Raw genomic sequence first — 18,649 nt, 5'->3', positions numbered from 1 at the left:
TATGTTAATTGTACTTGAGAGAAAAAAGGGTAGGGGTGGAAAGTGGAACCAACATTTATTTACTGCTTGCTAAATACTAGGCACCATATTATAGATCTTACCTCATTTAATCTTCACAGATATGTTACTGGGTATATACTACGATTTTACCAATGCAGAACAGAAAAGTTGAGTAACCGCCTGAATTCTTAAAGCTAGTAAATAATTTGAAGACAAGAATTCATTTTTTTACTGCAGTACAACTGTGTTTAGTTCTTGGATGATAACTATACTTTTTGGACAAATGTAGATATCTTTCTCTGAAAAGGGGATTAGAAAGCTTTTGTCCTCTACTCACCTCACTTCTTCCTTTCCTCTGCTTGGCAGTTCCAGGAAGTTTGCTTCTGTCCTTCAAGGATGGTAGTGGTGAACAGAAGTGTTTGTCATCTGCTGGAATTTCAGTGACTAGCGGGCCTTTTTATTTTTAGAAACTTCTGGATTTTTTCCTTACTTGCTTTAGGGAGTTAATGTTGAACATTTGGGGGTACCAGGTCTGTGCCAGACGTGACCTGTAACATTAAAAGACTTGATCTCTTTTACAAGGGCTTGTCTCAGTAAGCTGAGACCAGGAACTAGTTGAGCTCCATCTCTGCCTTCTTCCCTCTTTTTCCACTTCAGTTGTATTGCTCCATTGAGAGCTCTCCAGAAAGAAGTAGACAAGTGATAAAATCAACATTTCATGCCATTGAGATAGTTGGGAGTAGGGTGGTTAACAGTCTGGGGAGAAAGAAAGGAAGTGATAGAAACAGCTGAGTAAAGGGATCAGCTTTCACAACATGAATGAGAGTAGGGAGTTGGGTTGCAAGTACCCCTTCGTGGCTTGGTCAGAGTTTTTACTCAGTTGTTGGGCCTTCTCTGAAGGTGCACAGACAGAACATACCTTGAAGCTGCAGATTACAAGGTGGATGGCGGAACTATAGCGCCCGAGAGATAAGTACGAACTTGAAAAAAACAGTGGTGGAGCCCTTGGGAAGATTTCGTGAAATGACCAATAAGAGGCTTAGATGAGGAAGGAAACCAGCTGGAGGGGTAAAAGCAACTCTGGGTAACCTAGGCGAAAGCTGAAATGGTGCTTTATCTGAAGAAGTGAAAAAAGTCTCCAAGAGAAATCCTGAAGGATGTTTATGGAGATTAGGATGTCAGAGCAAAGGGATATGAAGTACTTATTTTGAAATAAGTATGTCAAAGAATCTGAAGCTAAAGAATTCTTTTAGCTTATACTGTATTAACATCACTGTACTAGGGTTGGAAGGAATCTTTGTCCAATGACTTCACAGAGAAGGAAATAGGCAAAATAAAGTTGGCCCTGAATTCTCTATTTCATATAATTATGTTTGCTTCCTAGATAAATTGTTGCTGAAGAGCAAGAACAATATTCTTTACTTCTGTAATACCCCCTGGCCCAGTGCCTGGATTGTGCTATTCACAGTAGAAACTGAAAACTGCAATGAGGGGTCCAGAATGGTGCAACTCATTCCTTTGTGGATGGAATGAGGTGGGATTTTTGAGGCCTTTTAATTACCGCTTGGTTTCCTCCTTAATGATGTTCAGACAAGACTCGAATAAGACATGATTACTTCGTGTGACCCAAGGGTATAACTTCCGCAGTAGCCTCAGCATGAGCCTTAGGTGGCCAAGCAGACTCTATACTCCGGGAAACTGCTTTGAAAGTGGAACTCTCCGTGGCCCAAACGACCCAGCCAAGTCCACTGCCAGCCAGGCAGCGGGCTCAGGCCCAGGTCACTGACAAATCCCAGGTTCCCTTTTCCGGGTCCCGAAGGGTGCGCCCGGGGGCGGGGCCTGTGTGTCAGTCCGCTTGAGGGCCGCTCCCCATCGCTCTCCTTCCGGAGCCACGCCTTCACTTCGCGCACGCAGCCGGTCGGCCCCACTGGATCGCGGGCGCCGGGCGGGGCGCGGCAGGGAGACAGCTGGCTGGCTGGCGGGCTGTGGGGGGGGCGGGGCGCACGCGCGCCAACGCTTCCTCGCCCAGCGCCATCCCTGCGCGTGCTGCCGGTCGGCCCGCGGCGGCCCAGCTCGGAGCCGGCGGGGCGGGAGGGGCGCCCCGGCAGGGCGGGGGCCGGAGCCAGGCTGGGCCGGGGCCGGAATGCCCCTGTTCTTCTCTGCGCTGTTGGCCTTGCTGTTGGTTACGCTTAGCGCCCTCTTCTTAGGCCGGTGAGGGGATCCCGGCTACGGCGTGTGTGGGGGGGATGGCGGGAAGGGAAGGAAAAGATACTGAGGGGTGGGCGCGCGCTGGAAAGAGGCGCGCGGGAGGGGGAGGGGTCTTGGGGGAGGTGGGCGGGCAGCGGAGGGGGAGGGGCCGAGGAGGGGGCGCGCAACGCGGGGAGGGGTCGAGCCGGGGCGTACGACCGGAGCTGGCGCGGAGGAACCGAGAGTGGGGGGAGACTGAGCAAGCGGGCGAGGCCTGAGAAGATGCTGAGATTGGGGAGCGGATAGGGGTGTGAATGAGGGGGGCCCCGGCTGGCTGGTTTTTCTTTCCCCATCCACATGCCCCTGAACGTCCCCTTCCCCGAGCGCGAAGGGCACCTGCAGCCTCGCCCTGGGGAGCCGGAACAGGTTTGGCTGCCCAGGGAGAGCGGCATTTGAGCCGGGCTGGTGTGAGCCCGCACTGCCTTCCCGCAGACACCTGTCTGGAGGGCGGAGAAGGAGACCTTTTGCGGGTTATGTGATGGCACATCTGGCACGGATGCCTGTACTTCGACTCCTGTTGGGGCCTCTTCTCTCTACCTCTGGGGTTCCTGAGGATTTGAGGGGTTGCCTTCTTTTGTCTCCAACTTAAAAGGTGGAGTTTAGTTCGGCTCGTTTCATCTGGGTGGAGGGGACACTCTGGGGCTACGGTCCTGATCAGCGTGGCTGAATGTATGTCACAGAGTGGTGTTTTGGGAGACAGGAGGGTTGCCAAGAAGATCCACCTCCAGTTCATGTCCCTTTGCATGGCCTTCTAGGACCCGCAGGGGGTGAGGGAGGCAATAATTGGGAGAGGGTCCTATGAACTCACAAGGATTTTTCTGCAGGTGGCTTGTGGTCCGGTTGGCCACCAAGTGGTGTCAGCGGAAGCTGCAGGCAGAACTAAAGATTGGCTCCTTTTTTTGGATTCAAAATGTCAGTCTTAAGTTTCAGCAGCACCAGCAAACAGTGGTGAGTCCTAGGAAACTTCCTGGGAATGTATTTGGGTTGATCCAACTGAATTTCAACTTTTAATTTCCTTTTTTTAAAATATTCTGGTGGCTTTCCTAGTTAACCCCGGCCTTGCCATCCCTTTGCCAAGATGATTTTAGAGCTAGTTTAGGAACACTGGAATTGATGCAAGTTCTTTTATAAATGCTTATAAGGCACAGGGTGTCCAGGGCATGTAAGAAAGATACAGAAGTAAAGCACAGAACAAAGATAACAGAAAGTAGAAGAGCTTACTGTTCTAATGTAAGAGGGGAAACAGGACAACATATCCATAAAAGAGAAATACTAAACAAGTTCAATCAGTGTCATTAGAGGAACAGGATATAGTGTCGAGGAGAGAAGCTGGTGGAAATGGGATAGAGAATATTTAGTGGAAGGGCTATAGCACGTCCTCCTCTCCTTAGACCCCTTCCTATCTTGTCACGCTGCTCTTGGCTTGCCTAGCCGCTAGTGTACAAAGCTTCTTCCCACACTGTTTTAGGAAATTGATAGCCTGTGGATTTCCAGCAAACTCCTTAGCCATGATCTGCCGTGAGTACCCTATCACCTCACTCTCCTCCTGGGGAATATTTTGGGATTGTGGTTTGCAAAATGAGATTCTGTTACAGAGGCCTCACAGCCCAAGGAGGGAAGTGGGTTCTTGCTGATGTCTCTGGATTAGCCTTGAAGCTATTGTTTTGTGGGACAGATATTGATAACTACTATGAGACTATCTTCCATGATTTGAGCTACATTTTTAGGGAGGATGGGAAGGTGAATGTGAGGGAGGGGAAGAGACTGCTATGGAAGGGATGGACATGATGGCAGTGAGATTTCTCTTCTGGGCAGACACTATGTGGCCTTGTGCTTCGGCGAAGTACGTATCAGAACAGACCTACAGAAGGTTTCTGGCCTGTTTGCCCCATTCTCCCAGAGTACTGGGGTGCACCAAAAGGAGCTGTCCTTCAGCCCATCCTTATTGAAGATCTTCTGCCAGGTGAGACTACTTTCCCACTTTGCTGGACTGAAGTAGGAATGGCTGGCTGTGGAGTCATGGGTGGATTTTTTTTTTGCTGTATTTGAGGCATAATACTAAGAGCTGCCTCTTATTCTTTTTCCACTGGAAAGGAAGGACGTTGCCTTGATGTTAATTATCGTTCATTTTTGCATCTTTTTTTCAGCTGTTCTCCATTCATGTAGATTCTATAAACATCATGGTTCTCAAGGTGGCTACTTCTGAATCCTTGTGGCATATTCAGATCAGAGATAGCAGTTTTCTTTTGGATAGTGATGGGAAGAGGTAAGCACTGGGTAGAAGGTTTGCTAGTCCCTTTCTTGCCTTATAGTTGTTTTAGGGTGGGTGGATGTCAGGGCTTTCTTATCAAGGTGTCAAGTTCTCATTCTGTGTAATTTGAGGAGAGAGTAAGATTAGGCGCTTAATGCTTGCCTTGTGCCTTCCAGCCCACAAAGCCTGATTGAAGGTAAATGGTGAGGAAAGGGGCCAAGTGCTGTTAATCTTTTTCCTTTCCCAGGCTGAAATGTGAGGTGAGCCTAAGTCAGATCAACAGCAAAGTTCTAAAGAGTGGCCAGTTGGTGAGTATGCCATGGTCATTCAGATGCCTTGTTTTCTTCTGGGCATGAGGTATGAAGGAGCTTAGGGCTTACATTCCAGATTCTGTGTGCTATGGGGTTCCCTCAAGGATGTGTTCCAGATCACAGCATTTTGATCCCAAGCTCCCTACGCGTTCACACCTTAGAGGAGTATCTTCCCTATAGGAGAACACCTGTCTAGCGGAGCTCTCACTTACCCTAAAGCTGTGTCTAGAGGTGGGCATCAGAAGCCGGCAGCTGAAGGCGATCACTGTGGATGTGTGGACACTCCATGCTGAACTGCATGAGGGCCTCTTCCATAGTCAGCTGCTGCGCCAGGGCCCAGGCCTGGCATCCAAGCCTGTTCCCTGTTCAGGTAAAGCCCCAGTCAGTGAGCTTCTTAGCTTCCCTGTTCTTGGGTTATTTTGGAAGTAGAAAAGAAATAGTGGTCTCACCGCTTGTTCAGGTGTGATTTGTTAGTGCCTTGGCCTTTGACCCTGGCCTTTGAGGATAGCTAGAGGAAATAGGGCATTTGCTTGTGGTGCGTGAAAGAATTAACATTTAGTGGGTAATTATCATGAATTAGACCTGTACTTTGTGTTTTGTGTATGTTCCTGTACTAACTCCTTAACATTTCACAAATGAGGAAACTGAAGCGTAGGAAGATTAGATAGGTTACTTGACTGAGATCACCTAGCTAGTCAGTAGTGAAAATGGGGTTTAAATTATTTGGCCCGAAAGTCCATATTCTTTTCATTGTAACAACCTGCTTTCCATACTGTTTTTTAGACTCTGGGGAAGGAAGTACAGCAAGTCCCTGGATCTCTGGGATCTTTGCGTTATGACCTAAGATTGGGTGTTTGCTTAGCCTACTTTATATGGGAGGATTTGGCCAAAGAGGGCACAGCGTGTTGGGAGACTTGAGTGTTAAGGATTGATGGCTCTTGTCTTATTCATTCATGTTTTCAGAGGTGATAGAGAACTTGGCTGAGCCAACTCTGCCTGGCCTGTACCTCCTTCAGCAGCTGCCAGACCAAATCAAGGTGAAGATGGAGATCACAAGTGTGGTGCTGTCCATGAATAGTCAAAAGAGGTGAGATCTCTCCTGACAGAAGTGTGGAGAGAGATAGTCGGAGCTATGTGCTGGGGTCTCCATAACCAGCCTAGTAGCTGCACTGAGCTTGTCTGAGGGGATAAAGGGAGTAGGAATAGCATCCCACATATTTCTAAGCCAGAGTCTGTCTCTGGTCCAGGCACCTCAATTGGACACTGAAGCTGCTGCATTTCCTGTACCACCGTGATGAGGATCAGCTGCCCCTTCGAAGCTTCACAGCAAACTCTGATATGGCACAGATGAGCACTGAACTCCTTCTGAAAGGTCCATGGGTGGGGATACTGGTACTGAGAGAGAATGGGAGGACCAGACACACTCTTCCCCAATGCCCCACTTGGTCTTCTTAATTTAATATCACTGTAACCGAGGAAGGGGAGGTGGCAACATACTGAAAGAAAATAGTGTTGGTGACCTGTTCATCTCCTTGCCTGCCTCTTACTCTCTCCTAGTCTTACCTCTTGCCCTCCCAGTGTTTCCTTCTGATCTGCCCTTTGCCCTTACAGATGGGTTGTTGCTGTCCCAGAGCCGCCAGCGCATTGTCTGCCTCAACTCCCTCAAAGCTAGTGTGCAGGTGTGTTGACCAAGAATCATTCCTTTTCTTCTTTCTCTGTGCATCATCGCATCATGAGCTAATGAAATTAAACCTAAGCCCACAGTTCTGGTGTTCTTATTTCCAGGTGACCACCATTGACCTCGCAGCCTCCCTGGTTCTGAACACTTGTATTATTCATTACCGGCATCTGGAATTCTCTCACTGGCTGCACATGCTAGCCCTGGAGACCCAAGAGTCTAGTTCATCTGTTATTAAGCAAACGAAAAAAAGGTCAGTGTAATCTTTTTCAGCCACCATTTTATCAGGTGGATTCCTGGATTTTTTGGTCTAAAGTGGCATTTTGTGTTAAATATGTATTTGTTTGATCTTTTTATTTTTTATTTTTGGCTGCGTTGGGTCTTTGCTGCGCTTGAGCTTTCTCTAGTTGCGGCGAGTGGCGGCTACTCTTTGTTGTGGTGTGCGGGCTTCTCATTGCGGTGGCTTCTCTTGTTGCAGAGCACGGGCTCTAGGCGCACGGGCTTCAGCAGTTGTGGTGCGTGGGCTTATTTGCTCTGCGGCATGTAGGATCTTCGTGGACCAGGGCTCGAACCCGTGTCCCCTGCATTGGCAGGCGGATTCTTAACCACTGTGCCACCAGGGAAGTCGCTGATTGTTTGAGCTTTTTAAATCTCAGTTTCAGTAGCTCAGACTCGGTAGCAAACCTATTTTATATATCTTCCCTGTTAGACTAGACTCTGGTGGTAGAATGACATCCTCTTTGCTTTTATGTCCTCAATGCCCAGCACAGTTCCTTGTTATACGAAATGAACATTTGTTGAACTGAACTTAAATGATAACAGTATCTCGTCTGCCTTAGATTATAAGGTGACAGATCATGTCAGCAGTGCCATGACTCTGTGTAGTACTTGCATTGTGTTGGCATAGAGAACTTAAGGTCAGTTCGGAAGCGATGCTTTTGATTGTAGTAAGTTAAATCATAAGATATACTGATTTCATCACATTCGATCTACGAAAATGGCAGTTTCATCTGGTTCAACCTAATAAGTCTCTGGATTATCACTGGGAGTGGGAGCGAACTGATGAATTCAGTCTGTTTTTTTCTAGTTGCCTCCCATCCTGAGAATCACAACAAAACTCACCCTGTCTTTTGAGAGATTCAGGAGTCTGTTACATAGTAGGAAGTTGCAATTCTTTCCTTATCAAACAGTGATGTCTTGTCCCTATGCAGAACCTTCCCTCAAATCCTGGCTCCTATCATCTTTAGCACCTCCATCTCCAATGTCAACGTTTCCATTCAGCTTGGAGATACACCACCCTTTGCCTTGGGATTCAATTCCATCTCTCTGGGTAAGGCTGTGCAATGGAAGAGGAACAAGAATCTGTTCATTAGTGGAGCTCGGCCCAATTGATGGCCACTGTGGCTCCAAAGAACTCCTCTCTCCCACCTTCTTTTTTCAGATTACCAACACCTGAGACCACAAAGTATCCATCAGCGGGGTGTCCTGACTGTGGACCACCTCTGCTGGCGGGTGGGCAGTGACTCCCACATTCAGCGGGCACCCCACCCACCCAATATGCATGTTTGGGGTGAGGCGCTTGTCCTGGACTCCTTCACACTACAGGTAGGTGGGGACTTTGGTGAATAGTAGCCGGTGTAGTTTCCTCATCCTACCATGCTTTAGAGCACTGAGCATCTTTTTTTGGCAGCAGACGATGCATCAGTGCGTTACAGAACTGTGTGTTGGCATGCTTCTGATGGAGTCCTTCTGCTTCTTTTCTAGGGTAGCTATAACCAGCCTCTGGGCCTGTCCAGCACTCAGTCAGACACCCTGTTTCTTGATTGTACCATCCGAGGACTGCAGGTAGAAGTATCAGATACCTGTGCTCAGTGTCTTTCTCGGATATTGTCCTTGATGGGCCCACAATCTGGGAAGTCAGCTGTCTCTAGGGAATCTTCATTTGGGGAATCTGTGTCGTTACTGTGGAAGGTGGACTTGAAGGTGGAGGACATGAACTTGTTCACCCTTTCTGCCCTGGTCGGTAAGTGGGACAGGAAATCTGTACTGAAGTGGGTGGCTTGTAACCTAAGCAGATTATGCTGCTCCTTCTCACTTAATAAGACCAATTATATGAAAATTTTCTAAATTAGAGGCATGAAATGTTGGAAGGTCTTGCATAACTATTGGGCTTCTTGATGTTTCTTAAGGGTTTACAAATAGCAAGGTGCATGAGAAAAAGACAGCTTTGATATCTGATCAAGAGAATGAGATGCAGTTAGTTTTTTATTTCTTTGTGTATCTAGTTCTAGAGAGTAACTGATATACCTCTGGGGAATTGGTAGGAGTTTGGGAACTTCTTTGGCCCTGCCAGATCTAGTTAGGTTAAAATGGGAGAGGAAAAACTTCCCTAAAACATGAGAAATGAGGTTAGGAAGGTGTGGGGAGTAAGGATAGCTAGAGTGAAAGGAATAAGGAAGGAGGGAGAGTGAGGACTAAAGTTGCCATTTGAGAGCTGAGAACCAAGCCTGACATGGTTTCTGGATGTTAGGTGCTTCAGAGATCCGACTGGACACACTGACCGTCCTGGGAAGTGCTGAAACCTCCACCTTGGGTGTTCAAGGACTTGTGCTTGCGTTGGTAAAGTCGGTCACAGAGAAGATGCAACCCTGTTGTAAGGCTCCTGACATCCCCACTCCAGTGCTCAGCCTCTCCATGCTCTCCATCACCTATCACAGCAGCATCCGCTCTCTAGAGGTAATGCTTCTGTGGGGAGGTGGAGTCAGGTTGGTTTTTTCCTAGGCTTAGAGCATTTTCCAGTCTTGAGTCATGTTGTGAAACTCACCTATGAGAAATATAACACCTCGTGTTGGGTGTTGGGTGTTCGTAGCTGCGCGTGGGCTTTCTCTAGTTGTGGTGAGCGGAGGCTACTCTTCGTTTCAGTGCGTGGGCTTCTTATTGCAGTGGTTTCTCTCGTGGAGCACGGGCTCTAGGCGCGTGGACTTCAGTAGTTGTGGCATGCGGCCTCAGTAGTTGTGGCTCACAGGCTCTAGAGCACAGGCTTAGTAGTTGTAGCACACAGGCTTAGTTGCTCCGCTGCACGTGGGATCTTCCCAGACCAGGGATTGAACTCATGCCCCCCGCATTGGCAGGTGGATTCTCAACCACTGCGCCACCAGGGAAGCCCTTGTTCTGTACATTTTTAACTGTTAATGTGGAGTTTAAAATATATATAAAACTAGAGAGAATATACGAACTTCCATGCATCCATATCCAGCCTCAATAATTACCAACTTACGACGAGCTTCATTTAGCTAAACTCTGAGCAGTCATCCCTGCCTTCTTCTCTGGGATTATTTTGAAGCAGAAACCAGACATATAATTTCAACTGTAAAGATTTCAGTGCATATATCTGAAAAATATAGGGCTTTTAAAGGTCACGATCTGGTATCATTTTACTGAAGCACTCAGCTCATCAAAAGACTGGAAGAGATCTGAAGATGGGGGCACTGGAAAGTTTTGAGAGGCTTCCCAATATCTTTCTCCTCAGAGTATCAGACAGATGTAAGGCCCTCTTGAGGGGAGAGTGGGATATGTTCCTGTTCATCAGACTTCAGCTTCCTTTGGAAACTGAAGAGTTTCCTTTTCAGAGATTGGAACTCAAAGGAATTTTTTTTGTCTTGGGATTTAAATTTTCTCTGCTTAACTATTGAGAATTGACTTTGTTTTTCAAGCTGACAAGGTCTTTACTCCCTTGTTTGAGGCATACTTTCCCATAGGTCAATTGCTGTATTAACTTGTGTGACCAGTACTCTTTACACATTTTAAGAATGAAGTCAAGGTGCAATCAATGCATGAAACATTTTCCAGTTGATTGTTGCAATGGTTATTTTACAGAGTGTGGTTGTTATAGAAAGATAACTCATGAGCAGAAACATAAAGCCAAATAACTTATTGAGTACATGTATATATACTGGATGTACTGTGGTAGATACCAGAATTAAAATATGTGGCCTCGGGACTTCTCTGGAAGTCCAGTGGTTAAGACTTCACCTTCCAATGCAGGAGGTGTGGGTTTGATCCCTGCTAAGATCCCACATGCCTTACAGCCAAAAAACCAAAACATAAAACAGAAGCAGTATTGTAATAAATTCAATAAAGACTTTAAAAATGGTCCACATCCAAAAAAAAATGTTAAAAAAAAATAATAAAATACATGGCCTCTACTCTCAGACAATTTAGAATCCAGTTGAGGAGGACTTAAAAAGTGTAAGTGGGGCTTCCCTGGTGGCGCAGTGGTTGAGAGTCCGCCTGCCGATGCAGGGGACACGGGTTCGTGCCTCGGTCCAGGAAGATCCCACATACCGCAGAGCGGCTAGGCCCGTGAGCCATGGCTGCTGAGCCTGCGCGTCCAGAGCCTGTGCTCCGCAACGGGAGAGGCCACAACAGTGAGAGGCCCGCGTACCGCAAAAAAAAAAAAAAAAAAAAAGTGTAAGTGCTTGTAAGTATAAGTTAAGAACTGTTAGCTCAGTTTATTAGTGCAAAGAGGAGCAAAACAAGGGGGTAATTAATGTGATGACTCAGGAGAGACTTCTGAGTGGAGATGGTTCTTGAGCCAGGTGTGTCTCTTGTGTTCTGGGACATTGTAATTGATAGATCCTTTTCTCTTGCTCTCTAAAGGTTCAGTGTGGTGCAGGGCTGACCTTACTCTGGAGCCCTCCAGGTCACATGTACCTGTACCAGCATATCCTGGCCACCCTGCAGTGCCGAGACCTACTAAGAGCCACTCTGTTTCCTGAGACTGTTCCACTTGTTGCACTAGAGACTCCAGAGACTGCCTGTGAGCCAGAAGGCTGTCCCCCTGAGCCCTCTCCCCCAAAGCGGCTGCTAAACCTGACTCTAGAGGTGAGCACAGCTAAGCTGACAGCTTTTGTAGCTGAGGACAGGTTCATTACCCTGGCTGCAGAGAGTGTGTCTCTGAGCCGGCACGGGGGTTCACTGCAGGTTTACTGCCCAGAGCTGGCTGCTGGGTTCGATGGCAATAGCATCTTCAACTTCAAGGAGGTGGAGGTGCAGCTGCTGCCTGAGCTGGAGGAGATGATCCTCCACCGGAACCCCTTCCCTGTGCTGCAGACCCTCCGGAACCGTGTTTGGCTCCTCTCCCTGGGTTCAGTCTCAGTGGAGTTTCCTTACCAGTATGATTTTTCTCGAACTCTGGATGAGGCTGTGGGAGTTCAGAAATGGCTGAAGGGACTGCATGGAGGAACTCGTTCTCAGGCTTCTCCAAGCTCTGCCCACCTCCCACCTGATCTACTCTTGAAGGTTCAGCACTTCTCATGGGTTTTCCTGGATGATATTTTTGAGGTGAAACTTCGTGATAACTATGAACTGATGAAGGATGAAAGTAAGGAGAGTGCCAAAAGGCTGCAGTTGCTGGATGCCAAAGTGGCTGCTCTTCGGAAGCAGCATGGGGAGTTATTGCCTGCCCGCAAAATTGAGGAGCTCTATGCCTCTTTGGAACATAAAAACATCGAAATCTACATCCAGCGCTCCCGTCGTCTCTATGGCAACACACCCATGCGCCGGGCACTGCTCACTTGGAGCCTGGCAGGGCTAGAGCTGGTGGCTCTGGCAGATGCCTCCTTCCACGGGCCTGAGCGTGTGGTAGAGCAGGTTCGAGAGCTTGATCCAGGCAGCCCTTTTCCTGCGGAGGGGGTAGATCTTGTCATCCAGTGGTGTCGTATGCTCAAGTGCAGTGTCAAGACATTTCTGGGTAAGTAGTACTTCCCTATTTGCAGGGCCTAGTGTTTGCCCTTGTCCAGGGAGGTCTTTGAGTGATTACAGAGGAGCTCAGTTATATTGGGAAATGTGGCTGTTTTGGGGTGGGTGGAGTGGGATGGGTGGACTCCTCTTCCCTTTCTTTGTTCCTGAATTTCACCCTGAAACCGCTTGGCTAAACACAAAGGTACTAACACAGTCATCTTCAGGGTTAGTGCGGCTCTTGGGTCTCAGTGTTATTCCCCTCACTGTCTGCTCAGGGTCTCCGTGCACTTTTTCAGTCTTGCTGCCGACTGCCAACTCTTATTCTCTCAGTTGATCTTGTAAAATATCAATAGATGGGTAAAAATAGTAGCGGGGGGGAAAGTGCCCGAGAGTGCTAAGACAGTTTCCTGAGTAGCTGGTGTGTATCCTCCCTATAATAACAGTTCGGATAAGAGACTATCCCCGGTACTTGTTTGAGATCCGTGACTGGCGGCTGATGGGTCGACTTGTGGGCACCGAGCAGAGCGGTCAGCCTTGCTCGCGTCGGCGTCAAATCCTGCACTTGGGGCTTCCATGGGGTAACGTGGCAGTGGAGAGGAACATGCCCCCACTCAAATTCTATCACGACTTTCACTGTGAGTAGAGGAGGGCAAATGATTTGACTGAGATGTTGGTGATGGCTGGGGTGGGAGATGAGCTGAAGCCTTTCTGGAGTGAAGGGAGAAGAGAGGGATGAAGTTGTATAGCAGGCTGTGCCCTTTGCTCCTCTACCCCAGCGGAAATCTTCCAGTACACAGTGGTATGGGGCCCGTGTTGGGATCCAGCCTGGACACTGATTGGCCAGTCTGTGGACCTCTTGACCAAGCCCTCAGCTGACCCCAGCCCACCCTTGCCCTGGTGGGACAAGAGCCGTCTTCTGTTCCATGGGGACTGGCACATGGACATTGAACAGGCAAACCTGCACCAGCTGGCTACTGAGGTGAGGGGTCCAGAGGAACTGTTTTCTTATTAGGATGGTATGGTTGGGGCTTGTACAGCACATGGGGGAAGAGAGAAAGGTACTGATTTGGGAGGTGAAGGTGATATGTTTATTCATATCTGACCAAGTTTTTGGGGTGGTTATAGGATCCATACAACACAACTGAAAATATGCACTGGGAGTGGAACCAGCTGTCTTTTCATTGGAAACCTGGTCAGTTTGTGTTCAAGGGTGACTTGGATGTCAACGTGAGAACAGCCTCTAAGTGAGTGGGGTGATAGATGGGGCCTCAACAGGGTGTGGGACTCAGGGTGGGGGGAGAGGGGAAGAGCCGAGGGGCTGCAAGTGACCAGGGCACTAAGGGCCAGGGCTCTGTTGTGAGCCAGGTATGATGACTGCTGCTTCCTTCACCTGCCTGACCTCTGCATGACACTGGACCTGCAGTGGCTATGTCATGGGAACCCCCATGATCACCATGGTGTCACTCTACGGGCCCCAGAGTTCCTGCCTGAGGTGCCCTTGGGCCAGCTTCATGACTCCTACCGGGCCTTTCGCTCTGAGAACCTCAATCTCTCCATCAAGATGGATCTGACTCGGCACAGTGGAAGTGAGGCTTGGATCTGGGGCAGCGGGGAGGAAGGGCTTGGGAGGATGAACTTTAGACACCAAGGACTTCAGCTGACCCTCTGGAGAGGGGATAGGAAAAGAGCAAAGGAGGGTTTGGGTCAAGATGTTTTTTTGGAAGAGGATTGGTGAAAGTAGGGAGCTTGGGTCTTTGAAAGGAGAGGGTGTTGGGGATATTGAGTGTGAGGCTTGAGTGCTGTTTGGGTTTTTAAATCTCTAAAACCTGAAGCTAGGGAAGGATTTAGCTTCATCTCTGTGTTTTAACCACAGCTAGGAAATGTCTGTCGTTTCCTTTGCAGCAATATCCCAGCCCCGAATTCTGCTGTATAGTAGCACCCTGCGCTGGATGCAGAACTTCTGGGCAACTTGGACTAGTGTCACAAGGCCTATTTGTAGGGGAAAGCTCTTCAATAACCTGAAACCCAGCAAGAAGAAACTTGGCCAGCACTACAAGCAGCTTTCCTATACTGCACTCTTTCCCCAGCTGCAGGTCAGCTTTGACGGTGCTGCTGACACCTGCAGTTCTGTTCCCCTTCTCTAGTTTTCTTGTTTTCTCTTACTGGGTCTCTGAATCGTCTCTCTGATGCCATCCTTCATTCAGTGTTATGCTGTCTTGTTGCCAGGTGCATTATTGGGCCTCATTCGCCCAGCAACGTGGCATCCAAATTGAGTGCAGTCAGGGCCACGTCTTCACTCGGGGAACTCAGCGGCTTATACCTCAAGGTAAGATCAAAGGCTCCCACCACTTGTCCTTGCCTATTCCTTGTCCTCTTTCTCAGTTCCCTTCCCTCCTCTTTCTGTCCCACACTGTTCTGTACTGGTTTGCATGGGCTCTTTGTGCCTCTTTTTTTCAGCGGGCACAGTGATGCGGCGCCTCATCTCTGACTGGAGTGTGACCCAGATGGTTAGTGACTTAAGTCAGGTGACTGTTTACCTGATGGCCTCGCCCACTGAAGAGAATGCTGACCACTGCCTTGATCCCTTGGTAACAAAGACCCACCTACTGAGCCTGTCCTCCCTTACCTACCAACGGCACAGCAATCGCACAGCTGAGGAGGTACCGCCTGACACATTCTCTTTACTGCCTTTTCTGTATCAGTAGGTGTCTTAGTCGGCTCACGCTTCCATAACAAAATACCATAAACTGAGTGGCTTAAACAACAGAAATTTCTCACACTTCTGGAGGCTGGGCAGTCCAAAATCAGGTGCCAGCATGGTCCTGGTGAGGACCAGGTTCCTCCAGTGAGGGCTCTCTTTCTGGCTTGCAGATGGCTGCCTTCTCACTGTGACCTCACCTGGCAGGAAAAGCAGGAAGCTTTCTTATGTCTCTTCTTATGATGACACTAATCCTGTCATGAGGGCCCCACCCTCATGACCTCATCTAAACCTAATTACTCCTAAAGGCCCTATCTCCAAATACCGTCACATTGGGGATCATGGCCTCAACATACGAATTTGGTGTGGGTACACAATTCAGTCCATAGCAGTAGGTTTCAGGCTAAGTCCCTGGTGATGTTCCTAAACTACACTCTAATTATATATGTTGTTACTTTATGATGCACGCACTAGTATCACCATCCCTCTTTTTGAAAATTCCTTTCTTTCCCTCTCCTTGTAAAGATAGTCTCTTGCTCTTCAGGAAATAGAGTGAAACTTTTTGCTTCTAGTGCCTTATTTGGTGGTCCCCCCACCCCCCCACACACAATTAAGGAAGGATTTTAGTTGAAATTCTCTGAGTCATTTAAAATACAGTGGATATAGTCAGAGTGTAATCTAGTGCACACACTAAGACCACTTAGGTTTTCTTTCTCTAGGGTTGTCTTGTATCCCTCAGAACAGGTCTGTTACTCAACAAGCATGTTTTTTATCTCTGCATTTGTGGTCTAGGAGGAATGTTGGGAATTTCCATGCTACTCTGAGGTTCTTTTCCTGTTTCTTAGGAGCTCTCTACTCGAGTTGGGGATCCTGCTTTTCACACACATCAGCTGCACTTGGTAGATTTACGGGCTTCTTGGACAACCACCAATCGGGACATTGCCTTTGGTTTATATGATGGCTACAAAAAGGCAGCTGTACTCAAACGTAATCTCTCTACTGAGGCTCTGAAGGGGTTAAAGATTGATCCCCAGATGCCAGCCAAAAAGCCAAAGCAGAGTGTTCCAACCAGCGCCCCAGCCCCACCTCCTGTCAACACTCCCAGCTTTAGTGGACAGCCTGATAAGGCGTCTTCAGGAGGTAAGCTGGGGGAGACGAGACTCCATAGGGTTAGGTTTAGAATATGTATGTGGGCTCGGACAGGAGTTTGAGAAGGACTAAATTATGACTGGTTCGATCTGTGTGTAAAGATGAAACTTGTTTTTCCATATTAGGCCACCTAAGTCTTATATAGCAGTGATGGGGGGCATTAAAGGGTCTGGTCCATGGGACTTCCCTGGCACTCCACGCTTCCACTGCAGGGGACACGGGTTCAGTCCCTGGTTGGGGAACTAAGATCCCACATGCTGCGCTGTGTGGCCAAAAAAAAAAAAAAATTGTCTGGTCCTTTGACCAGGAGAAGAGGATCAGGAAGGAGTGATGACTTACAATGACTAGGGAAAAGAAACAAAGGATTAGAGAATTGTTTTGTGTTTTGATGAATTAATTTGTTCAGTCAATAAGTGTTTATGGAGTACTTAATAGGCACAGAGCACTGTGCTGGGTTTAGTGAGAGATACAGAATATATGATATTTTACTTGACTCAACAAGTTTATCGTCTCTGGATGAGCTAAGATTAGTTCATTCATTCACTGACTCAATCACTCCAATTCATTCATAGATTCACTTTTTAGCTTTACTGAGGGTTTATAATGTACCAGACATGACCGTAGACATTAGGGATGTAAAGATGAGGGGGAAGCTCTGAAACTAAGAGTCATGAGGGACTTCCCTGGTGCTCCAGTGGTTAAGACTCTGTGTTTCCACTGCAGGAGGCACGGGTTCGATCCCTGATCAGGGAACTACGATCCTGCATGCTGTGCAGCACAGTTGGGGGTGTGTGTGGGGAGAGTCATGAAGACGCTTTATAAGAATGTTCAAGAAGAAAGTATTTAAATCAGCATAGGGAAGTCTAGAAAGGCTTCACAGAGAAGATAATATAATTGAGATGGGTCTTAAAAGATGAGTAAGAGTTTGATAGACAAAGAAAGAAAAGAGGGCGTTTTAGGGAGAGGGAACAACAAGTACAGAGGAATGCAAGTTCATGGTGAATTTAAGAACAAGGTGAAAAATGATAAATGCCGCTAGAGAGAAATTAAAGAATATGTGAGCTGTTCTTGACTGTAGTGAAGGAGGGACTATAATCAGAGAAGGGTTTATTGAGGAAGTAGCATTTGAGCTGGACTTTGAAGGCTTAGTATGGTTTGAACATGTGGAAATGAGGACCAAGGGCATTAAAAGCAAAAGGAACATCCTGAAAAGGAGTGGAGTTGGTCAAGCTCAATGTGTTCAGAGCAGAGTGAACAGTCTGTTTGGGTTGGCATAGAGTAGAGCTACAGGTGAAGATGCTGGAAGGGAAAACTGCAGGTAGACCATCAAAAATACAAGGCTAAGGAGTTTGTGTTCTTTATTCAGTAAACAGTGGTGAACTACTGAAGGTTTTTGAATAGAGGTGTGTCATTAGAATCTTACTTTTAGGAAGATAAATCTGGCAATGGAAAGACGACTGGAAAGAAACTGGAGGTGGGGGAGACAAATTAGGAAGCTATTATGGTGTCTCAGCAAGAGGAAAGGAGAGCCTGAATTAGGTAGAGGCAGTGGGAATAGAGATGAGGGGATGAATAGAAATGTTATTATGTGTATAAGAGATTTGGCAGCTGGTGGGAAGAGGGAGTTAAAATAGGGATAAAGTGATAATGATTGAGGTTTTGAGCCTGGTGACTGGCCTGATGGTAACTAGGAGAGCCAGAGGCTAATAAACAGGTTTGGGGAGGTATAGGTTTGTTAAGTTCGTATTTGGACATGCTAAGTTTGTGGTGTAAGTAGTACCTCTAGGTAATGTCTAAAAAACAGGTGGAAATGAGGATCTAAAAGCTTAGGGCTAGAGGTAGAGACTTAGGAGTTTCAGCATAGAACTAAGAGTTAATGCCAAGGAGATAATAGTTGCTTACTGTGTGGCAGGTACCCTGCGAAATACTTTATGTATTATTATTCCATTTAATTCTCTCAACAACCATATTAGATAGTTAGTGTTATTTTACACACGAGGAAACTGAGACAGAGGTTAAAGCAAGCAAGGTTACAATCAAGTAACTGGCAGAGATAGGATCTTGAACATAGGCAGACTAGTCTAATTCTGTGCTCTTAACCACAACACTGTTGGACAAACTCTAGAAAAAAGAAAAGGGAACAGGCCAAGGACAGACCTTAGGGGATATACTTATCTCTAAAACCTGGGAGAAGGTAGAGGATCTAAAGTCATAATCAGAGAAAGCAGTAGAGCTAGAACAGTGACACTGATGGCAAGGGAGTGGTTTATGTGGAAAGGAGTGGTCAACAAACAAATAGCATTTAAAACAATATGAAATGAAAAGGAGAAGGAACAAAATGGAAGGAAAAAAGATCCTAGAGTAATTCAGAGGTGGATATGCCTAAGAGAAAGGATTGCTACCACTTAGATAGCATTTCTAAGTCTCTCTTGGGAATCTGTTACTTTTATTAAAATTGAAGGAAAGTGAAATGACAACCCTTACCCAGGGGTCAAGGGGTGGAGTGGGCTGGGCTGGAGTTGCAGGTTGGGGAGAATACATTCTAGAGAAATTGAAGGAAGATCAGTTTGGCC

At 47.3% G+C, this 18,649-nt stretch overlaps 1 protein-coding gene across 6 annotated transcripts in view; it reads left to right on the top strand.

Annotated features, from left to right (window-relative positions):
• Positions 1-2,093: 2,093 nt before the first annotated feature.
• The window catches only part of BLTP2 (bridge-like lipid transfer protein family member 2), a 28,878-nt gene continuing 12,322 nt past the window's right edge, over positions 2,094-18,649 (top strand). For 5 of the 6 annotated variants that reach the window (XM_060289999.1, XM_030862014.2, XM_060289998.1 and 2 more), the window contains exons 1-24: positions 2,094-2,211; positions 3,072-3,195; positions 3,716-3,765; positions 4,063-4,210; positions 4,395-4,513; positions 4,746-4,806; positions 4,990-5,179; positions 5,773-5,896; positions 6,057-6,181; positions 6,421-6,488; positions 6,595-6,740; positions 7,699-7,817; positions 7,929-8,092; positions 8,252-8,510; positions 9,018-9,223; positions 11,147-12,239; positions 12,673-12,864; positions 13,006-13,208; positions 13,355-13,473; positions 13,595-13,815; positions 14,132-14,322; positions 14,456-14,555; positions 14,687-14,889; positions 15,773-16,067. In XM_060289999.1, the coding sequence (XP_060145982.1) occupies positions 2,144-2,211; positions 3,072-3,195; positions 3,716-3,765; positions 4,063-4,210; positions 4,395-4,513; positions 4,746-4,806; positions 4,990-5,179; positions 5,773-5,896; positions 6,057-6,181; positions 6,421-6,488; positions 6,595-6,740; positions 7,699-7,817; positions 7,929-8,092; positions 8,252-8,510; positions 9,018-9,223; positions 11,147-12,239; positions 12,673-12,864; positions 13,006-13,208; positions 13,355-13,473; positions 13,595-13,815; positions 14,132-14,322; positions 14,456-14,555; positions 14,687-14,889; positions 15,773-16,067 (4,588 nt within the window). In that variant the 5' untranslated portion in view covers positions 2,094-2,143. The remainder of the gene's footprint in view (positions 2,212-3,071; positions 3,196-3,715; positions 3,766-4,062; positions 4,211-4,394; positions 4,514-4,745; positions 4,807-4,989; positions 5,180-5,772; positions 5,897-6,056; positions 6,182-6,420; positions 6,489-6,594; positions 6,741-7,698; positions 7,818-7,928; positions 8,093-8,251; positions 8,511-9,017; positions 9,224-11,146; positions 12,240-12,672; positions 12,865-13,005; positions 13,209-13,354; positions 13,474-13,594; positions 13,816-14,131; positions 14,323-14,455; positions 14,556-14,686; positions 14,890-15,772; positions 16,068-18,649) is intronic. The other variant, XM_060290000.1, reaches the window with a different exon arrangement.

Source organism: Globicephala melas, chromosome 20 (assembly GCF_963455315.2).
Source record: "Globicephala melas chromosome 20, mGloMel1.2, whole genome shotgun sequence".
NCBI classification, from domain to species: domain Eukaryota; kingdom Metazoa; phylum Chordata; class Mammalia; order Artiodactyla; family Delphinidae; genus Globicephala; species Globicephala melas.
Note: the sequence above shows the minus strand (reverse complement) of the source record. Positions and strands in the feature narration are given on the sequence as shown.